General features: G+C 43.6%; 1 protein-coding gene across 1 annotated transcript in view; it reads right to left on the bottom strand.

Annotated features, from left to right (window-relative positions):
• The window catches only part of LOC111655052 (neuron navigator 2-like), a 119,683-nt gene extending 99,144 nt beyond the window's left edge, over positions 1–20,539 (bottom strand). Inside the window, 2 exon segments of the mRNA XM_087174009.1 lie at positions 2,599–2,887; positions 20,484–20,539. Of these exon segments, the coding sequence (XP_087030135.1) occupies positions 2,599–2,667 (69 nt within the window). The 5' untranslated portion in view covers positions 2,668–2,887; positions 20,484–20,539.
• Positions 20,540–24,067: the final 3,528 nt, after the last annotated feature.

Here is a 24,067-nt window from a genome sequence, read left to right as displayed (position 1 = left end):
TGATGCACAAACTGAACGCAGGTTGATGTAGATACACCTTCCGTCAGAAAACGTATTTGCAGTCGCTGGTTATTTTTCTAGTCCAGATGTCACTTACCAAAGCGAACTACAAGTGGACATTCTTGGACTTCAAGTTGTACAAAGGAAAAAAAAACCTTGTGTGAAACCGCTGAGAGGAAAACAGCTACAAGGGGGCGGCCTGCTGAGAGTTAAAGTTAAACTAAACATTTCTGTGCAGGTTCTCAGAGACAAAATGGTGATTAGGAGACACCCAGAATCTACTTCCTTGTTTAAAAAAAAATGTCTCCCTGTGCTGCGGATCCACAGGGGAGCACGCAGCTCATTATCGAGTCCATACATCCACACCGAGCCATATCCAACAAAACTTCCTGGAGCACATTTACACAGCTAATTGCTCATTAGTGCGGCCGTGTGGATGCAGGAATGAAGAATCTGAAGCGTAAAAAAAAGAAATAATGCAGACGGCTGTTTGATCCGAACTCGGGCTTCCAGAGCTGTTACGCAAGCATTAAGCCCGGTCATGAAGTACATACAGTGCAGATACAGTATGTTCAACAAAGTGTTATTAATAGAATGTTTCTTGGTGCATGCAGGCAAAAAGCATTTGAACTGCCCGATAAAATACGCTCTACAGAATAAATAAAAACACACACATACACAAACGTACACATCTTCTGTACACTGCGAAATAAACTGAGATTCCAATGTAATTCGGAGACGTACACATTTCCCCCCCCCATCGACATTTATTCACAGAGAGGCCGGGGCGACTGAAAGCACGAACTGACAAGAGCAGAGATCATGGATTAAAAATGCTAATGGGAGTCACCAAATAACAAAGTGCTGGAAATTTCATGCGGGTTTATTGAGGTGACTGTTTGCACTGATGCATTATTCATGGTAGACTACGGAACTGTTAGTATTTGCATGTGGAATCGCTCCTCAACCCTGCAGGAGGAAAACTGCTCTACTGCTTACTAGACAAGCCAAAGCTCAGTGAGCGTACACTGACCTTTATGTGATTTGATGCTAAGGATACTTCAGTCATCGTTTGAGTAACTTGTAAGTACCAGAAGACATTTTCTGTCATTTGATAAACTGGATAATTGACCTTATTTCTATGTCAGCAGTGAGCTGGCATATCAGTCTACAGTTTATGGACTTGTTCCCACCCACAATCTGTAGCTTATTTTTTTAAAATGTCAAAGTAATTTCGCTCTCTGTGTGTGTTCCCCCTGTAGTCAGGTATTTTTATCTGTTCCAAGTAACTTAATACCATTTGTCAAACTCAATAAAAGCATCAGATTTAGTTGTTGCAGGTTTAAAACTCAGGAGACTGAACCGCTCCCTCACACAATGTGAGCTTTGCCGTTTTAAAGGGCAGTAAAATTTGAAGTGATACTCCACCCAAAATCTTTCTAATATCAAACACTTGTCCCCTGTAGGCTTGAAAGGTATTTAAAAAAAGTAAAGGCCTGTAAAAAGTTGATAGTTTTCTTCATAGAGACCAGCAGCTGGCATTCATTTCAGTTTCCACTGTCCGTCTACATGATCAGTGCGTTCAGTCATAACTGTGCAAGCAACAAGCGACTATATCAAACATCAAAAAATAAATCTCAGCCTTTTGTAAAACCCTTCAACCCGCCTGTGCATGATAGGTAAGAGTGCCACACACCGAACACCTCATCAGACAGACAGTAACAGTCGTTAACAGTAGTCTACGTTAAAATGCCTGAAAACAACATGGTTCTAGCAGCTGCGTAAATTAAGACTCTTGACTGTCAGGAGCAAAGACGAAAACTAGCACGGTGACAAAAGACTTCATAGTGAAGAGGTTGGTTTGAGTTCAAAGCCTGTGACTTCACTGTGCTTCATGTTTTCTACCGAAAGTCAATGACTTTTTTTGTTTCTGGTTTCTTCTAACAACGACCATGATCTTTCAAAAGCCTTAACAAAGACAGTTTTGTGCATAAAACTAAAAAAATCACATGTTAAACCTGGTCAACATGTCCGTATGGTCTTGTTTTTTATATATTACAAGACATATCATGAGCGAAATGAGCAGTCAACGCCATGGCTGAGTAGTTCCACCTTTGAGCTGCAGTGATTCAGACAGCCGCTGCCAGTATCAAGCTAACAAACAATAAAAACAAATAACGGATGCGTTGTGTCTGTCAGTCTGAGTCTGGGTCTGACTGAAGCTCAAACCTGTATCGCTGAGTCTCTCTGACGTTTCCTCAAACGCTAGCCGTCTAGATGCTCTCTGCTCTTTCACCTGTCGACCTGGAACAAACTGGAGAGCACTTTCAAAACAAACTTTCCTTTTCTTGCTTAGCATGAAATATTTGTTAAATCTTTCTCATCCCAAGGGTTCAAAAGTTCAAAATGGACGACCTTGAAATTATATTCTGTAATCCATATCAACTGTAGGAGGCAAAACTTAACAGAAGTTGTTTAACTTGTCAACAAATTTTGACTATGTTCCACAATATACAAATTCTCAGTTTAAAGCTCATTTTGCGCTCACAAAATCTGTACCACAAAGTCGTCTCACAGGTCGTGACTTTACTCACTTACTTTGCACTCACTGTGCTGTGCTTCCACACTGAGAGCCACAGTGACGCTGATGAACACAGATGATTGCATCAGTGTGTATGCACATACAGTACACGCACAGATTTTAAGATTCATCCCACAGCAGCCTCTTACTGTGCTCAAACCTCCATCTGGCATACATATGTGAGCGTCTGTCGAGAGACCCCGGTGTTTGACAGGAACTCTCACTCAGCTGAATCTAAAACCAGAGCTCCGCCGAAGAGACGACGCGAGACACGGAAACAAGCACACAAACAAAAACATTTCTTACCTGCGACAAGAAGGTCACAGGAGCATCACACAGGAAGGACCAGCGGGAGCAGGAGAGAAAGGAGAAAGAAGAAGGGGAAAAGAGAAAAACATTTAGTAACAGAAATACAGAAGCACTTATTTCCATTTCTTTTAGATTTTATTCTTAAAAAAAAGCACAGTGCACTCATAAATTTAAAACCCTGAGATGGCTGAAAGACATTTTTATCTACTCATGTTCCCATACCTCTGTTAAACCTTTTATACTTTTAATGATGTAGGTACAAGCAAGTCATAAAACAACTGAAACACATAAAAAAGACCAGCAAAACAATTAGGAGGAATGCCTGATGCTGCAGAAAAGCACACTTGAAAGCCATTGTGGCATAATTTTCTTTGAACTAACATCCAGAAAAGTTGCGGAGAGAACATGAGGTTGTAATCGATAAATTAAAACGCCCTGTTGTGCATCTGATTTTATCCATCATTTGACAGCGAGGGGGCAAACCCAGAGAAACTGTATCAGTAAATAAGGAGGTGTGTTTGGCCTTGGATCAGCTGTAATCGTTGGGGGAGCCAGCCGTCAGGTTTACAGCCAGTTTCTGCCTGCAGGGTGTCAGGGCTGAAATGTGCTGCCAAGTGCTGCCCACCCAGCTTAGCCCCACTTACTCCCAGCTTCCACTCGATATGTAATGCTGTTTGCACAATGATGTAAAGCCCATAAATCCAGATTTACAGCAGGCAAATTCAGACTAAACGTGAAGTACTCACACACCTGTTTTTACAAGGAGAAACTTACGACCGAGACGGGCGATGACGGATAACAGGCAAGTTTGTGCGACTCTCTCCAGTGACGACCCTCAAAGGCAAACAGGAAATTAACGCCACCACAAACAACAAATAAGAGTCCCAATGTAAACATATTGGTTACAGAGAGAGGAAATCAAGTCTAAGGCCTCATTCTTCCCTCGAGACTTTGATGGAAACTTAAGGGTTACAAACTGAATTTTATGAAATGCTATAAAAAAAAAGAAAACCTTAAAAGTTTGAAAGCAGGGCTTTTAAAATGTTCAAAGCCCAACAGCTTGGGAAAAGGAAACACACTGACTCCAAGCCACAAAATGGAATTGCAATTAAAGGCTCTAATTTGGCGGAGGTTGGCGGGGATGTTTCTAATAGACGTGCTGCACCACAAGCTGGTGGATAAAACAAAGAGCAGCAGCCTGCACAGACACATGAAAACAGAGCGCTGCTCCGCAAACAGTTTACAGTCACAACCAACAGAATGAAAAATTCTGTTTGTGTGTGTTAAGCATATGCACATGTTGTATGTGTTTCCAAGTGTTGCAGTTTGCGGAGGGCTCAGATGGAGATTGAAACAACCACAAACACACACACACACACACACACACACACACACACACACACACACACACACACACACACACACACAGAGCAACACTTAGCATTCAAGCATCAACATCACTACTCGGAGCAGCTAATTGGCCAAACTCTACCATTGGAGTGGAGCGGAAATTCCCCCAGAATAAAAGTGAAAAGGTCCACGGCATCCTCGCCACAGCGCAACACGGGCCAATTTGGCTGCGATGAAACTGACTCCACACAGAGGCACCGAGGCCCACGGCCATGATGTTCCTCCCCGTTCTTCTCACGCTGTTCGAGAGATTGTGGGCGAAGGTTACTCTGTTTGAATGTGGATGTTTTCTACACCCTTTGTTACACTCCACAGGAAGCTGCATTCAGTAGAATAAATGCAACAAGAAACGAAGCCTGATCTTTCAACCTTATCATGAAAGAAATAACACGTTTTGCGTGTCATGAGAGCTGGATGATGTTGACATTGTTCAGGATTTATGTTTTCAGGACGGATGGATGGAAGAATGGAAGGAAAATACTCCTGTTCTTGTGAGGTGCTGTTTTGGAAAGGATATAATACATTTACCCTTTTTTTTTTAATTCCAGAGGAAGGTGAGAAACTGATTAATTAAATAAAACAAATCTACTTTAATCAACATGTGGCATTTGGCATGAAATTGAAATGTATTTGGTGTAAAAAAAAACCCAACCAGAAACACATCTTTTCTCTCAATTTCTTTTCTTTTTTTTTTCCTTCTTTTCTGATGTTTGAAGTGATAGTTTGGTTTCTTTGACTTGGGGTTGTGTGAGGTACTTATCTATAGTCCGTGTATTATCTGCAGTAAATTCAGATCAGTGCGTTGCCAGTTTAGAGCAGCAGGAGCACCAGCACAGAAGCGGAGCGATGTGCTGCTGTGGTCAGACAGGGGCAGAAGAAAAATGTATTTCAGCCATTTACAAAAATCTGTCGTCAAACAGCGCAAACACACCTATGCTTAGTTCACTCCGGCTCAAACAGCTGATCAGCAGAGAAATACAGTAGTTCAACTTTTCACAAACTGTAGTTCCAAAGGAAAGGTCTGCTTGACGGCAGATAAAGTGGTGAAAATATTCAAAATAAAGCAAACACTTCAACCGGTATTAGCTTTTCTTAAAGTGGCTAAAACATGTATCTGCAGATGACCCAGCAGTACATCACTCAGTTTCTGTGCCGCTGCTCCTGCTGCGTCTCAAAACTGGGAGTACGCTGACACTGACTATTCTTAAATGTGATGTGTTTAGCTCCAAATGTTCAACATCTCACCACTATAATACACACTTACTTTCATTAATTTGCAAAACAGGATTATGAAAATGAAATTATCTAAACCTGACTAACTGAATCGTTGCATTTAAAATCAAACCCTGAATCATTCACATTCAAATCCTGACTACATTGTCCTTGACTCATTCAGCCAAAAGTAATAACGACTCCTTGGCTGTTGAGCTCTCCAGTGGCACCGTGAAGCAGATGCCACTTTAAATGCACCTCTACTGTTTCTGACAGCAGCAATCTGGAGATCAGATTAGAAGGTGTGCTCTTTATCAGTAAGCAATCCTTTAAAGAGCTTAGTGAGTGGGCCTGGTCTGCCTCCGACAGCGCGCTGGGTCAGGAAGGCAGCGGCTGCACGTATGCCCACTCTGCGCTCTGTGCTAATCCTGTTTTCTGCGGAGTATTCATGCCAACCCAGAGCCAAACAGTCGGCCGCAGTTACAGAAGCAAACGCAGGGGAAAGGAGAGGGAAAAGAAAAACACAAAGGATCAGTGTGTTTATCCTTGTGATGACAACAAGGGACATGAGGATTGGACAGGACTGGGCTGAAGAGACGTGCTGAAGGCCGTGGAGCGGCAACATCCATTTTCTGACATATAAAACAGGCATCAGATGAATACTGACTGTTGTACATTCAGAGAATTCAGAAGGTTGAAACATGCGTTCAAGGTTTCCTGCTTTTATCGCTTTGAGGAGAGTGAATTCAACGCGTTTTCAAACTTCTGATTCATTTTTCATTTAGTCACTAGAAAAGTCAAGGAGTTAAAATGTGGACAAACAGTTGGATAGACAGACTAATCACATTATAAACACTACGTTTAAGTTATTTTCTTATAAGCTGCTGCAGGGACGATCACCTTTGATTATTATTGAGATGTGAAGCTTTGAATGTGGATCATGTCTGTTATTTGTAGTGATTCATTTCCACCAGCCTGTACTGTATGTTTAGTAGTGAAACTCAATCCTTTATGTTGATCTAACACATTTAGCATTTTACATTTTAGCACTGCAGGCGGATAAACTCTCAATCGATACAGCAGAGAAGAGATCATCTGACTTTTGGCTCCTTGTTCAAGTCAAGTTCTAAAAACTTCCCCGTCACAACTTGATAATGTCTTTTGGTAAATAGCCCCATCTTTCAAACCTCTGATCTCCGACTTGTAAATAACGATCACGTCAATTACAACTGTGTTTTTCCTGAAAGCTCCAATACCATCACTCAACCAACTCTGTAGTCATGACTACCTTGATGATGTGATTCCTCACATCTCATCTTTACCATTACCCCCCCCCCACGTCTAGCATACTGATCACCAAAAGGGCTAAAATCAGTGGAGTGCACCTTTAAAGGAAATTTATTGAGGAGCTAAATTGTTGGAAACAAAAGATTAAAACTAGAGAAAGAGGCATTGTTGAATATCCATGCAGATGTTTCGCCGGTTGATAGTAGATATCCTTGGTTTGTCTTTACCCTCAGCGGATTTACTGAGCAGTGAAGCCACTGTGGCAGATAAAGAGGCCAGGCCTGCACCTTCTCATCACACCAGCTGACAGCGGGCGATCATCGTGACGGGAGGAGACATGGAGAGTCGGCGGCAGATAGGAAAGAGAAGGAGAGAGAATGAGAGAGAGAAAAACACACAGATGTCTGACCCGATGAAGACCGCCGTTCTAAATAGCCATGAAACGATCCCGCAGAAGGCTGAGAGGCAAAATGCCTAAACAAACACAGGGAGAAAGGATGGAGCTGGACAGAGGGATGCTGCAAGGGAAAGGAAGAGAGGATGGAAAGGCGGAGAGAGGGAGGAAACGAGGGGGGGGGGCTCTCACTGGTTTGCACTGGGAGCCACAGAGGCCCCCTTTACAAGCCTCAACCATGTCAGATCACATCAGTGTCGCTGCCAGCTCCTTCCTCTCCCTACACACTTATGGACCAGTACACACTCACGTGCACACACCGCTACGACATCACAAAAGATCTGCATAGGAGTCTGTGCGCGCACACACACACACACACACACACACACACACACACACACACACACAAAGCTTGGAAAATGGCTTCATGAGATGCTTCCCTTGAACCTTAACTCATCTCCCCTTTTATCCCATCGCCCCTGTGGCCCAATTTCACAGCAACAGCTTAGAGAAGACACACACACACAGACACACACACAGACACACACACACACACACACACACACACACACACACACACACACACACACACACACACACACACAGTCCAGCCTGGTGTTAAACAGGGATATGAGGAGGTAAGCATGTTCGGTGGCTGAATCAGTTGTGTGATGCAGACAGTGACAGGCAGCCCGTTCCCTGAGCTCCCCGAGGATTCAGCCACAAATACCCTCCGTTACTCTATTCCCATCACTTTCTACCCCGCTCTCTCCTGCTCCCTCCATCAGTATCATGTGTGACCCAGTTCAGCTCTTTCTCTCCATTTCTCTCCCTCTTTCTCTAATAATCAGGGCTAAACTTTCCTGAGGAGGAGCACATTAGTGGAGCTGCAGCCTCCACCCTGCCTGCGAATGACGACAGTATAACACAGCTACTATGTTCATCTGATGACTGGAGGTTATGGAATCGAGTCACGATCTTTGACGGTTTCAAAGCTGAATGTTTTGAGTTTTGTTTTTTTATCCAGGAGCAAAATCTAACCAGCTGTGTTCACCAAATGTCAGGGATTTTGTTTCATGAGTTTGGGTGAAGTGATGAACATAACAGCATTTACAAAAATCTGTTTTGGTGATACAGCTGTGATATTTTAGTTGAACATTTTAAGCAATAAAGTATGTGTACCATACAGTATACAGGATCTCAAACCCTGTTTCCTACAATGCTTCAATTTAGCTACATGACGAAACACAGATAAATAAAAACAGAACAGACAATTAATAAAGACACAGCAATTAAGCCAATTAACCTAAACCCACATGTCTACGGACTGTGGGAGGAAGCCAGAGCACCCGGCCCACGGGTTCAAACCCGGAAGCCTCTTGCTGTGAGGCTACAGTGCTGACGCAGCTGCGCTGCCGTGCCACCCTTGCAAATATTGTTTGAAGAAAATGTAATTACTGTCCTGATTATGTTCACTGGCAACTTATTTTTCAGTGTCGGAAGTTAGACATCCTCGTACTAGCGGTGACGTCGGAGATCAGGACTCAGGTCCTGCTACTTAAACACCTGATGAAAGTGGTGCTGAACATTGGAGCAGTCGACATGTTCATCAAAGACCATGATCTTCCCATGAGTAGAGGGAAGTGGAAATCCTGTTGGTTGTTGATGGGAATGGATACCGTACAGGGAGAGCAAATTAAATCTGGATAAACATTCTGCATTGGCAGTGAACAGTTTGCTTTTTCATATAAACATCTGTTCATGTTGATGAAAACATACTGTAGACCAGGCAGGATTACCTTTCCTACCGAATGGAGCCCATCTGATTCTGCAGTCAGCTGCATATGGATGTAATATTTAGGAAATGGCTGTGAAATACACAGTCAGAGAGTTCAAAGCTGAATGGACTGAAAAGACCTGACAAGAGCTGTATTAGAAATGCAGTAAATGTCAGATACACGGACACCCGGACTGATCCAGAGACAGTGACTCCCATCTAAAGAACCCCATGCTTTTGGCAGCATTGCCAGTGCAACAGCGAGGAAACATGACTACACAGACAAACTGGATATGCCTTGTAGCATTCAGAGCAGACAGTGAGTTGAATTCGTTAACTCCAACCAGCCACAGTGAGGCAAAAAACTTTTGATGAGCGCTACAACAGTTTGGATGAAACAGCGGAGGAGCTGCTCCCTGTCAAACGCCTATCTGCGGCCTGGGACCATCCACCATCCACTGGTAGTCACCCCGAGGCAGCTCTTCAGAAACTATTCAGCTGGCATCCGTTGGCAACAGCAGCAGAGGAGCGTGCAGCGATTTTAAATGAAGTCTTGGAGGAGCCGTCCGCGTCTGTGCAGCCTGAATGAATTTATTTGGACAATAACATTTCCCTATCTCAATACAAGGCGAAATCACATGGGCCACTAATATATTGGTTCATTCACTGGAGGGGAAGCTGGGGACGTGCTCTCTCTCTCCCTCCCTCCCTCCCTCCCTCCCTCCCTCACTCTCTTCTCCTTGTTGAGCAGCGCTGTCTGGAATAATTGCTTTCACCGGAGAAGAGGAAAGTATTCCTAGAGGGCTTGATGGGAGAGAGGGGACTCCGCCTGTAGATTTTCCTGATAGATGACTCACCATCCGAGTTGCACGACATGTCAAGGTCCGGAAAGTTAAGAGATTATTACAAGTGAAAAGGTTGATTATTCAACCAGTGGGGGGGGGGGCGTCTCCTTATGAATTAAATACACAGTGGAATCATCTTGTCGACTGTTTCCTTCATGGAATTCCAACATGGAAACTCCCGGTTTTGGAAAAGCCGCATTGTGTTCATACAAGCCTCCCGTGTCAACGCGAGGCCATATGCAATGGACTGGCAACCTGTCAGGGGTGTTTCTCTGCCTCATGCCCAGTGCATGCTGGGACAGGCTCCAGCCCCCCCCCCCTCAATGACCCTAAATGGGATTAAGCGTGTGGAGAAAACGGAAGAATGACTGTCAGCTCCAATGTGGTCAAATTGTACTTTGCAATTAGCTGGCCGGTTGACCGGTTGAACAACTGAGCCGGCTCAACAGAAACCACACTCAGCCGCTCACTGTGTTTATGTGAGGCTCCACTGGATGGTTACGGTTAGTGGTTATGAGACTTATTATTTACGTGGCCCTCGGGGCAGCAGGCATCCACATACGGGAAATACAAAGTGACAGGAGATAATCTCAGTTTACCCTGGCCTCTATGGGAACAAGTCATAACAGGTATATATATATATATATATATATATATATATATATATATATATATATATATATATCGATTGTTCCCTTGAAGATGCTTTGTTGGAGAGAACATGAGTCGAAAGAAGCTCTCTAATGCATCAAAGGTGGATGTCAAGTTCTGACATCAGTCCGTCAGAATCAAAGATCAGCTTCTCTTCACAGCAGACATTTTACACCGACATGTAACATGAAGAGAAAGTGAGACCGGCTGCTGTATTTCACTATCTGAAAGAACAGACAAGGCATTAAAAGTCCAGTTACTGCTCTTCTTTGGCCTCTCACCGTTTCACAAACTGATCGCTGCAGGTTTTCTCAGCTCGTCGGTGCTGTGGGCTGTATTCAGCTAGCTGTGAACAATAGGACTTCAGCTAGCAACACCAGCGTCTCAGTCCATTTCTAAAACAGTTTTGCTTTCATATATTTACAATGATATTTTCCTGGTTCGTAGTATCCAAGTATTCTCACATCATATTTTACACTTTTTAATGATAGTTAAGCCGGGGTATTAAAACCATGCTGCTTCCATTTTGATGTATTTTTTCACTGACAGGTGTGAAGTCACACCATGGCAATTTTCAGACCTGTGAAATGCAACGTCTTGCATTGTGAGATTGTCAGCAGGAACAGGAAGTAGAGTACATGCTGTTTGAGGGAACATATAGGAGTATAGAGCAAATATAGAGATTCGGGGAAGGGTAAAAACACTTCACTACACATAAACAGTGAATGAATTTTGGATATAACCGAAACCTCCTTTTTGAAATTACTAAACAGAAGCAAGCGGTAGATTACAGCACATCGTCACAAAATAAAGGATGAATCCACTCCAGGAGTTAAGTGGGTGCTGAGGCTCACCAGGAGGTTTCCATACAGATTTAAGCAGGTTTGATGGCTGCCTCTGGAGCCGGTCCCAGTCTGCTGCTGGCTGCGCCCCAGCACCACCTCTGCTTAGCTGGCACCGCTCCACTGGACTCTGCAGCAGCTAAGAGCTGCGCAGTAGATGTTAAGAGCCGAAGGAGACAGATGCAAACCAGAGGAGGCGGACTAAACGCTCTCCAAAGCTTTCAGAGCTGCCTTTAATTCATTCTGTCCCCGAGAGAGGATCGGTTGTTGGAGGGGAACCCAACTTGGCACCTGCCGTGCGCTTTAAACGCTCAGAAGGCTTTATAAGAGGCTGAGGTCTGAGCTAACCGAGCTCCCATCCTCACCGAGTGGTTTATCTCGAGCTGCTGCATGAATCTCAAAGGATGTGGTCAGACCATCTCTTTCTAGCAGCTCTCAGGTTCATGTGTCTAACCTCATGTTGTCAGACAGTTTGTATTTAATGTTGTCTCAAAAAACGATCAGCAAGGTGTCTTTTTAAAAAATTCTGCAAATATGAGACGAGATACAGTGAAGTCCATAGTGCAGGGGTTCAGGGAAATTGTATGGCATAATGTCCTTGAAGAATGCTCTCTTTGGTCACTCATTAGCGTCCTTTTGCAAACCGCTCCCATGACTCTGGACCCAGTATTCAATTTTACAGGGATTTCAGATCAAAAACTGAAAAATTCAATTAGACCGACCCCAATTGAAACAAGCTAATCGAATTGGAGCAGCTCCTTGATAAGGATGTCACTGTCAGGGAAAAACGGCTACATGATCATAACAGCTGAGAGGCGTGACTCAAATCAAACACAATCAGCACGGCTCTCCTCCTCCTGACATCTCCTTCGCCAACCTGGTCTCGTGGAGATATTACAGGGTAATTACTCTGATCAACGCGGAGACAAGTTCACATAATGCAGTCAATTTGTATGCATCTCCATCACACAGAGGTGACACGCTCTGTCTGTCGGAGGCTCCGAAGAGATGAGGATGGAGACAGCGAGGTGCTCGAGAGGTCAGGAGATTAAAGAGTCATCTGCTGGTCTTTCCAATCAGGCGTACATCTCCACCAAGCCCAAGAGTTCCCCATCCACTGACGTTTTCACTCTGCACTTGACACCAACTACATTCTCACCTCCTCCACGTTTTCTTTCTGTGGTTTAATTTCTTTCTACCAGAGTGATGAGGCCATTTCTGCTCCTCTCTGTGGGCCCTGTGCTGATAAGTGTCGCGGAGGAGGGTCATTGTGGCCTCAGGCTGATTGGACTCAGACACAGAGAGACTGGAACCAATCAAACCAAGAGTTCAGTCAACATGAAATAGGACCATTTTCTCTTACACACTGTCAATCTTGAATCTTCACCCACATCAGAAGACTCCTCCATCTCGTGGAGACTAAGACTGAACAGGGAACAAGCTGTGTCGATACACTCACCTCCCAGTGTCAGCCTTTGTATATTTCTTGGTACCTTTTGACATGTTGCATCGAAGCAACTTTTACTCAACCGGTTTTAACTTGATGAAGAGGAAGAAGTCTGATTTTGAACGGCTGGGTATGATCCTCAGCCTGGGACACTGCAAGATAATTTTGAGGGGTCACAGGAGGATGGGAAAACCTTGTAAAGACCTCTTACAAAAAAGCATATGTAAACATGTGAGAAGCAGTTCACATGTTTAACACAGTAGTTAAAGTAGTTTTAGTATAAAGTCACATGATACTGTGGATTGTTTTTCCAGTATTTCCTGTGATATGTAAGACATGTCTTCACATTTGAAAACATCACTTTAATGCGTGCTGTTTGTAGAGGGAAGAACTGACGAACCGCCAGATTTTAGATGTATTAGTCTTTTGATCAAAAATGGATTGGTGTTAGTCTGCTGACTGAAGGTTTTCCACCACAGCATCACCACATACACAACAACCCCAGTTTGTAGAAATCCATGTACCAAATTCAAATGGTTAAAAAATAAGAAAGAAGAAGAAGTCAATCCAGGCTAAAAACTGCAGCCTAGATAGACCTGTGTGATAAACCTCACCAACATGTAATATAACTGAAACACAGCAGAAGTTGATTTGCTTTTCAGGGTCACAAGCCAAAAAGTTAGTGAAGCACTGCTCCACAGGGTTCGACTGTGTTGAGTGAGCAGAGGAGACGTGGAGCTGTGCTGTACTTCATTAAGTAAACAAACCCAGTGAATTCTTAGTGTCGGCTCCAACATTTTGTAGAGAATAATGAGTGATTAATTTGCTCTGCACAAGGAACGGAAAGCTCCCACGCTGTCTCCTGGAGAAGATACTCAGAGTAGAGTAATGAGTGCGAAAGCTTGAGCAGTGATTGAAATAATAATCTAGAAATGTGCAGAGAATGATTGCTTTCAAGTCATCAGGAGGAGTGTGTGCTTACAGCCGTAACAGTAAACTAATTACTGTAAATTCAGCGATGACGTGTCGGCATCATGCTTATCTTCAAACCACCAGCACATGGGATGTAAAAATCAGCCACGTGAAGAACAGACAGGATATGTTCTAATTATGACTTGTCAATCACAGTAATGGACAGCTTTGTCAACATTTTGAGATTTGTCTCAGGACACGGTCGTCAAATGTTCGATGGGCTGGTGACCAAGGCGTCGGCGATGTGATGAGGATGCATCTCCCCCAGAAACACCACTGCCATAAACATGAAAGATGGCCCTGTCTCGTAACTGTGGTGGCCTTTTGAAAACGTCCCACCAGGAAAATAAAGCTGACAGATGGCTCGTTCTGTCCTGCAATGCCCCTGACATACAGCGCTGCTGAATATTACCTAGATATTGTGTCACCTCATAAAAGACCGAGGCCAGAGTCCACAGAGGTGCACGTTTCATGAAAGGAGCAAACACTCACTGAAAGAGACGACGGTTCGGTTCCTGTGATATGGAGCCCAAGATTCACAATGCAAACACGCACACACACACACCGTTACTCGAGGGAGGCCTCTCTCTCCTGCTCGCATGCACCCTTGTTCATCGTCTTTGTCTGCTGTTTCCATGGCAACGTGCCGCCTCACTCACCGCAGCATATCGATGAAACGGGCTGAAAAGCATAGAAAATAGCAGGGAGAGCTATTTCTGCTCATTAGGCGCTCAGTGTGGCAGCAACCGACAGAAACTGTTCGGAGCCTTAATATTCATTCACACATGGACCCAGACGGGACTGCAGGTCCTGCACCTGCAGTAAAAATTGTTAAACCTGCTGTAATTAAAGTCAGCGGCTGCAACTTCATTTATATCTGCACAGAGACTTTTGTGCTGCAATGACAGCACTGGAAATTTATACTAATAAATATAAATATGCTGTAAAACAAGACATGAGCTCTCACAGCTCCCATTTCCACTACACCTGCAGATTTCCATATTAACTGCGGCCATAATTCTGAGTGTACAGGAAAGAAGCCTTAATGAGGTGAGATGTACAATAAAAAATGTGCTTTACCATGAGTAGTGGCGGCCATAAATGTCCCCTTGCGGGGGTAATTGGGCTTTTTAATAAAACAGTAATTCTGTTGAAGTCTTTCATGGAAAATCAAGGGTTCAACAGGATCGTGGCAATAAGGAGAAATCTCCTGAAACCCTGTTTCCACAAAAGTCTGTTTTATTTTCTATTGATTTATAGGGAGTCCTTTTGCAGAAATCAGCAACTGCAACAAATATAAAGTTTATTACAGTAATATATAACACACACACACATATATACAGCAGGATCACACATAAAATAAAAAAGTATAAGTCTTTTTTTACCTTCAGTGTGAGAACGTGAACTCTTGCACACTCACACTTTTCACTCTATTAAGATTTATTCTCTTCACAAACAGACCAAACAGCTACAATCCTGCACACCGTGACACAGCGACACAGACACGAGCCAGAAAGAAGGAAAAGGAGTGGCTGTCGTGTTTTTATTAGAGGCTGAGTGACGCACGTGCTGGTCATGTTGTGGTTGGAGGTGCTGCAGCAGTTGCCAGACTCGGGGTTCAGGGACCACCAAGGATCCCCGAGTGGGGTCCCGAACAAAATTAAGGATAATATTATTTCACTGTTATACAATACTGAACATGTTCTGAGTTACAGGGAGACGAACAGGATGAAATGCAAACAGCAGATTAAATTTTTGCTCAACCAATTTTTTCAGTTTACCAGCAGTTTAAAGACTATAATCATTCGCACAGTCATGTTGGTTTCATACATCAACGCAAGTCATGTGCGTTTGCATTCACGTCAACTTCATAACTACATGTTGGGAACCACAGGTACGCTGGTTTTTGTTCTATGAGAAAAGTACTTTTCGTAAATACTGAAACTAGTGGCTGTGAATGATTCCTCCTCTCACAGTACTCACAAATGTATCAATCAACTATAAAGTTATCAATAAGTCCTCATAAGGAAATATGTCATTTGTTCATTGATCATTAGAAAGATGATTCATAGAAGCAGTTTCTAGTTTCTGATCCGCCACCTACAGTTACAGTCAGGTTTAAGAGGAGGGAAGAATCTGGGTCATGATTGATAGAAACGTGATTCTTGTGGTGAATGTTTCAGCAGGAAGGAGCAGGAATATAAGATTTGTAAGAAATGCAGCAACCTGAAATATTTTATCTCAAATTCATATTTATCGCAAAATGATTTGATGTATTTACAAGCTTTTAAAATCTGTCTGTGAACATTTTTATTTAGATTCAATTTGTTCTCATTCATTCAGAGATGAGAATTGTGATCCATGTTATGTGGATGTCAGGTTTTCGTCACAAAAAGAAACTATAAATGATAATATTACGTTATCGTCCGGCCCAGCCTGCACCAATAACTCACACGTGCTTCACTATATTCAGGTATTTTAGTGTGGTAGTTCCCTTTAAGAGCAGCAGTGCAGAGCGGGGGAAACCTGGTGAGGGCAAAGCCGAAGGGTGAAATAAGGACGTGTCAGAGAGAAAGCCCACTCAGATCAAACCACAGGCGCGAAGATACAGAGGAATAAAACCCTCTGATCACTTTCATCTCATCGACTCTCACATGGATTACAGCGGATCTGACCAGCTGATCCCAGAGCAGGCATCGGTCCTGCTTCAGAAAAAGGAGACGGCCCGGACCGACACGAAGCTACGAGCTGCTCGTTGGTGGTTATCATTTTTAGCAGTTAGTCATAGTCTATTTCATTTTATTGAAAGTCAATTACTACTGTATTAACATTTTGTTTCATTCATCATCCACCAGGGAGCCGTTTCTCCTCAGCAGCTGGCACTGTACATGTGACGCAGTGATTGGTGGAGCTGCAGCTCTGAGGCAGAGAGGAAGACGGTCCTGGCATCACGCCACGGCATCACACAACGTGTAAAATCTAACACGCAGACACCCACGGGTACAGTACAAGCCTATAACATGCTGCGAGGGCAGAGACACAGTAACTTATTTATATTAAACCCGTGACGCAGAACAGAGTCCTGACTTCCGAGCAAAATATCCCCAAAACCTCTAATGGAAGGCTGTGAGGTGGGAGGGAGGGAAGCCACATAAAGGGAATCAACCAGCGTCACAGCTTTGGTTCCACTTGGGCTATTTTCCATTTGAACCATATAGCTAAACATCTGGCGTTCAACACCCTTGTCCTCCTCCCCCGCCTCCTTCTCCTCCAATTAGCCTTCCTCCCCCCTCCACTGTGTCACTTCCACAGCAGCTTCTGGTTTCTCCTTCACCTCTCAGCCTGACCTGCTTACTGAGTTTCAGCTGTTAGAGCGAAGCCTTAACCCGCTTCTTCTCTACGTTTCCAACAACGTGAGTTCTTCTTCTCAGACTTGAGTGGCTGAGATACTGTGAACTTATTCACAACTTAATACCAGGCTGAAAAGTCTCTGTGACTGAACGTTTCAGCTATTTCACCTTTGACCACGCCCACCAGTGATGTCACAGTGTACTGACAACATCATGGAGTACAGTATTTGACAATATTGTGATTTTATTCTGTCGTCCCTGCTGAGGATTTACTCTCACAACAATATAAAAACCAGACTTGTGCTACAACTAAAAATTATTTTCATCATGTTGATTAAACGTTTGATAAAAATGTTTGTTTTGTCTAAAACCCAATTTTAAATCGTATACAACCGTTGCAGAAGATGGAAACCAGAGAATAATTGTCTAATTGGTTAATTGACAAATCATTTCGGTTATATTTCATCCTTTTAATAGCTTTAAGTCAGCAATTAATTTAATCAAATATTTTTCAACACTAAAATGAAAATGAGTTAAAAGTTTCAGGTTTTACAGACTGGTTTTTGGCAGCTGTGGTTCAGATTTTAAGTCATACGGGAAAATGCATGACACTGTTTATAACAAGAAACAGGAGGATTTCTTCAGCAGAGTTCAGGACGAATCCAAGTCTCCTCAACTTTTTCCTCATCATCTCATTCAAATGAAGAACAGTGTTCTGCAGTGAGTCCAACTGTTTCCACCGCTGAACGTGCTCACACTGAGTTCATCACATTGTGTCAGCTTGAGTAGGCCAGCCGCTTACATAACCGGCTATGGAAGACAGAGTGCCATTGAGCAATTCTTCCGGGAGCCGAGGCCGTGCCCTCCGCGGAGGCCCAGGACGGGCATTCTTTCCCGGGCTGGCACCACTCAGCGACTCCTGCCAGGAAAGCTTCACTCACGGATAACAAGGTGTATAAATAGACCAGCGGGTAATGAGGCATCAGGGGTGAGAGGCGCAGAAGAGACCAGACAGGCACGGCAAAAGGACATCAGGTGTCATGTGTAGAGTCGAGCTGAATGAAATCGAGCCACTCATCGTTTTCTCCTGAAGAAAAAACAATCAAATAAAGGGAGCTATGTCTATTCTAAATGACTTAGTCCTGCTGTAAAAACCCAGGGCAGTGCTTTGCTTGGCTGCTGGCGCTCTGCACACAGCTCTGGAATCAATGACTTATTTAGTTGTTCTGGTACCAGTCTTAGTTGCCAACAAAAGCAACTAGCCAACACAAGGAGTTAACGCTGCTGAAAAACTGTCGCAGGCGGAGAGGCCGAACGCAAATAAATGGAAGCAGAGCGAAAGCGAACGAGAGAAAGAGTGGACGCAACCTTTCATCGCGGTACCTGTTGATTTAAAGGCAGCCCAGCATGTTTAGGAGAGAGTGGGCTGCTGGGTAAACAGGCAGGCATGTGGGTGGACCCCCGGGGGGTTCCAGCGACCACCAGCAACGACACATACACCAGCGCACAGGGATGAAAGGACTGGCGCTGAGAGGAGACAAAGGAGCGGGTCGGGAATGATACAGAAAGGTGAGAGACGAGGAGCAGACTTCAGAGTTTAGACAGACATGAAATAATGAAGCCAAAACACAAGTTTCATCAAACTGAGACAGAGGTGCGGAAACACAGCTGGAGGGAATGAGGGCAGAAAGGAAGAATCCTCATTTGTAAACGAAGCATCTTCCTCAGATTTGTGAACAAAACATAAATAAAATGGAAATTATCCACCATTAAACCATAACACAACATTCACTATACCCATTTCTATTCACACTTATAAGCATGTATTACCAGTGCCTTGGCAGATCATAAGCGTTTCAGTGAATTTATTTTAATATTCAGGCCCTGGTGTGTCGCCACAGAGGGACGTCTCTGGGCGTCCCACACTAAACGTGACTGTGCATCAGCGACACACCAGCAGCTGAGCACATTGAGATAAAAGGCAGAGTTTTTATTAGAGACTGCAGCAGTTACACTCCCACACGACACATGTGCACTCGGCCTCTGCGATGCAAATGCCTTTGAGTTTCGAGCGCACAGAGCGGCTGCAGTGTCAGCGAGATGTGACAGCAGAACATTAATTGAGCCCCGAGCTGACTGACCGACTGGTGGACATGACAGTCAGCCCACGCTCAATCACCGCAGCAAGACAGGTCACCTGATGTAGGAGTGCAGGGCAGCTGGACACGTCATAAAGCTGCATTAATAGATTCCTAACAAGCTTAAAAACACATCTCTTAACATATCACCACCTTATAAAGTTGTTACGGCTAAAAGATCACATCCAGCAGAGACTAAGGCTCATCTGGAGTCATTTGTGTGTCCACAGGATGAATCTAAGTCCAGTGTCACTCAGCTTTTTGCTCTGGTTAGTCTCCACAAAGCTCTGGCTCTTTAGCTGCCAGATGTTCCACTTTGGCACAAAACAACTGTTTGATTCTGCTGGAAATGAGACTGAAACTATGAAGTTAAACTAAAACAATCAGCTGAAAGAGGCTGAAAAGCTCAGTACAGCTGAAGGGGGAGGGGATAACTCTCTTCTTCATCTTACCACCACGTGAGGCGTACCACTACTCACAACAGGTTAACAGGTTAAAAACCGGTAGCGTACCAAATGCTAATTCTATCTTTCCCTGATTAAATTGAATGTTTTGCTGTTATGACTGTGTGATTTGTTTTGGGTGCTCTGCACAGATCGGATCAGGTGGTGCTGCTCCACAGTGAGACAGAGGAGCGCTCTTATCAGTCTTACAAGAAACCGTAGACAGAACGCAGCCTTATCAGTAGGAACATGGTGGAGATACCACTAAGCCACTTACTGGCAATTACAGGGATGGTTCCACACATACACACACACAAACACACACACACACACACACACATACATTTACACGCTCTTTCCCTCTCTACTTTGAAACCATCTTGAACTCCAGCAGACCTCCATCAGCCTTCAAACAACAGAAACTATTTTGCAGTAACTGAGTTAAAACTCTTCAGAGAGAAGTTACCTGAGATTAAGCTGATTCAGCAACCATGTGTGATGGTAGCCTAGAAACACACAGACACAGACAGACACACACACACACACACACACACACACACACACACACACACACACACACACACACACACACACACAATCACCTCTATCTCTTTATCGTTGCCTTAAGCTTTTTTGGACACCAACCTGCTCTCAGTGACAGCCGGGGTTAATCGTGAGGCCTTGGCTTCTAATCTACAGCCTGTTGTGTCCTCACGTGCAATTTGTTTACATTAATTTGCTTACATGGGAAAAAATTAGATTTTTTTTCTGAACAGTTACACATAAACCAAGAGAAGTCATGTTAAAGAAGTACAATTTGCTTACGTCTGCAGCTCAGAAAGGGCCTCTCTTCCATGATTTGACAGGTTTTAGGTTGTGACAGGATGACGGGGGGAGGACATAAGGCAGACAGAGACAGCTCCAAAGTCCAAAATAACCAAAATAAAAACTCACAGGATTAGACTCACAGAAGCTGGGTGCTCCGACTGCAGAGAGCCACTGACAAATGCAACCCTGTAAGAAGAGGAATTATGTCCCCGGTGGGAAGCCAGGATCCTCTCACAGTGTTTCATAGCACAAAAACAAAGATGATACTGCAGATTGTAAAACTGCTGATATCCCTTAAAAACACTAAATATATGCTTTTGTTTAGTAAAGGTAGGAGGAGTCCCAGAGCCTCTGCCTCGTTCTAAGTGAAGTTTCCATTGTTTTCACATCAACATGTGTCAGTATGCTGAAGCAGGCCTGAACAAAACAAATCACTGCACTAATATTCAGAACATTCTTTAAACAAGTTCATTTGTTTTGGAAAGTGATGAAATTATCTCGACTCATGAGCAGATTTCTCGCTTGTTTTTTGGATGCAAGGAACCACAACAAAACATAAAAATCAACAATTCAGCAGCAACCAGAATTCTTATGTTATGGAGCAGTTCATTTCATTGAGTCAGTGAGTCACTGAAAACTCAGGGAGGTTAACAGAGCAACAGAAATGGGTTGCAGCGCCCTCTGGTGGTCGGTTAAAACAACTGCACGCTTCGTACCGAGTTCCAACAGCAGATACAGTCTGCAATCCTCAAGGTTGTAAATGGACACAGGAAATAATTTAATAGTGGTGCAAGAATTAATCATTCATAAGAAAAATGTGAAAGCTGTTTAGAAACATCTGCCTCGTCCAGAATCAGCAAAATCTTGTTTTCGATGGGGGGAAAAACTCTCTTCTCCTGGAACGTGAATCGATCTCTTCTCTTTTCTCAGGGTGTTTTACTTGACTTCTGCCGGTTTGATCCAACTCAGTGTGGAGTCGGCGAGCTGCGGTCCAAAACAAACAACCCCCTGCAGACAGTCAATATTGAAGTCTGCTCCAAACAGTGTGTATACTGTGTGAAGGTCTACAGCGCTGAAATATTTAAGAATGTGTCTTCACCTTCCGAGTGGAGTCGTTCAAACAACCAGCAGCTCCTAAAACAACACAGTGCGTGTGAAAAGGTGGAAAAATGACCCGACTAAGATCTCGTGAGCTCAGTTTCACAAGTCAGACATAAAGACGTCTCTGTGCAGCTTGTTCTGTGAAAATAAATGGACTCTAATAAGTGTAATCCACCCTTTAACATGCAGAATGAGTCAGGAGTGTATTAGTGTATTAGTGCAGGAATGTATGCGGTGTGTGTACTTTTTCCTCAATCCTCGTTAACCTCATCAACCTCTACTTGAATTAGCGAATTACTACATTTCCCAGCAGGCCTTTCAACAAGTCCTGACAACAGGCCCGAAACATCTCCATTCTAGTTCTACGTACAGGAAAAGTAGCAATAGTTTATAATGATAATGTACAATAATGGTAGACAAGAAAGCTGTTAGCGCTCTACTTACTAACACTGAGTGACAGCTCTAGCTATTGATTTCAATCACACAAAACACACCATCATACTCAAGCAGATCCTGCCCAGGGTGCCACTTTAATTCAATTACCTCTTATCTCAGCATCTGCACAATTATTATTTTTTCATTGGGAAACGCCCTGAAATCTCTCTGCACTTCCCCAGATTGGATAAGAAACAGCCTTACAGGGAAATAGAATAGGATTCCCTTATTTGCATAAATCTCCCCTTAATTAAGACATTAAATATGATCTTCTGCTGTAGACACACACGCATGAGCACACAGCAGACGTAGCACACACACATTCAAATTCCTCCCTTGAGCATGTGGGCCCATAACACGATTAAAGTCTGCCTGAAGACATCCGTGCACGGTGTGATTTCACACCCATTGTTTTTGCCGACAAAAAGGATTAAACGCCACCGAGTCGGGCTCGTCTCAGTCATATCCTCAGCAGAAACAGAAAATTCAACAGCTCGGAGCGCAGAGCGGAGCCGGACGGGGACATGATATTAAATCCTTAGGTAAATGGAAATCCCATCCAAAGAGGCTCTTAAAATAGAGATCATGGAGATGTGTTAAACCTGCTTCAGACACCAACCTGAAAAACATCAAACCCAGAAATGAGGAAGCTGAAATGTAAAGATAGTTTTCTCCCCCTTAAAACACACAAGTAAAGCACACGAGACACTCTTATCTAGGGCTGAACAATGTGCAAAAAAAAAAATCCAATTTTTATTGAAATGGCAATTTTTTCATTTAATTTTCACTGAAAAAAATATAAAAATGATGATTAGATTTTTTGCTTGGATCTGTATTTAACAGACATGTTCTCTTATAACGGGAGAATATGATTTCTAAGGTGAGGAATCTCTGTAGCACCACAATGCTTCATTTAAAATGGTATGTTGTGACACATTTTAATTAATTCAATTAATTGTTCGGCGCTAGTCCTATCCAAAGTCACTCTTGGGCCCAAGGCCGCCACATAATTGTCTCAGTTAACAGTGTTACTGTGTATAGAAACACATGTGCCAACACAAACACAATCTCAGAGACAAGACAATTTGCTGCATCCAGTGTCGACTAATGTGCCGAGTGTGAACCACCACTAGGTGGGAGCAAATACAGCAGTCTGATAACTGACTGGATATTAAGTTAACCACTGCTTGTGCTACAATTTGAGGTGAATGTAAGCCTGTTTTCTAACTGTGAATCTTATAAAGAAACACTTTCACCCCACTTACGTAATGTATTCAACTCACAGAGCAACACCAAACAAAGACATTAAAAAAAAAACAGCATGTAGATGAAGATCTGGTTGTAAAATGAGACTTTATGGACCGAGAGAAAAGAAGGTCTCCTTGGTGAAGGACAGATGTTTGTGTCTCTTCTCTGCTCAGCGTCAGCAGAAGGAGAAACGTCACGCGGAGTAAACGTTTGTAGTAAAAAGGGATAAATAATGTAGCAGGTAGAGAGGGTCACTATACCCACACCCACTCCCAAGACTGCTGCCTCGACAGCAGAGCAGACAGAAGGAGCAGTGGGCACTCACAACTGAATAGCGCGCGCACACACACACACACACAGACACACACACAGACACACACACACACAAACACACACACACACACACACACACACACACACACAGCACAGGGTGAAGTGTCCTTTTCTGTGTTGTGGAGTGGGGCGGCAGGGAGGGAGGTCACTCCACAAAAAAATAGCCGGGTCCATTAGGAGGTCTGTGGGAAATACAACAAATGAAAAGGGCTTCCAGAGGAGAGTTGTTCAAGCAGCCCATTACCTCATTGAAACACACACATACACATATGCACACAACCCCACCGGTGCCCCCTCTGCCTCTCATGTCAGTGTTCACAGATAGATAGGTTTTCTTCTGCAGGACAGGGCCAATTAAAGAGCCCCGGTGATGTTTTAGCACCAGTACGCTCGGATAAGCAAGAGACAGAGCGAGAGAGGGAGAAAGAGAGAGAGAGGGGGAGAGGGAGAGAGAGAGAGAGAGA

The sequence above is a fragment of the Seriola lalandi genome, unplaced genomic scaffold (genome assembly GCF_002814215.2).
Source record: "Seriola lalandi dorsalis isolate HSWRI2012SDOR001 ecotype SW California unplaced genomic scaffold, Sedor1 jcf7180002054299, whole genome shotgun sequence".
NCBI lineage: Eukaryota > Metazoa > Chordata > Actinopteri > Carangiformes > Carangidae > Seriola > Seriola lalandi.
The sequence above is the reverse complement of the archived record's forward strand: the minus strand, read 5'-3'. Positions and strand labels throughout refer to the sequence as shown.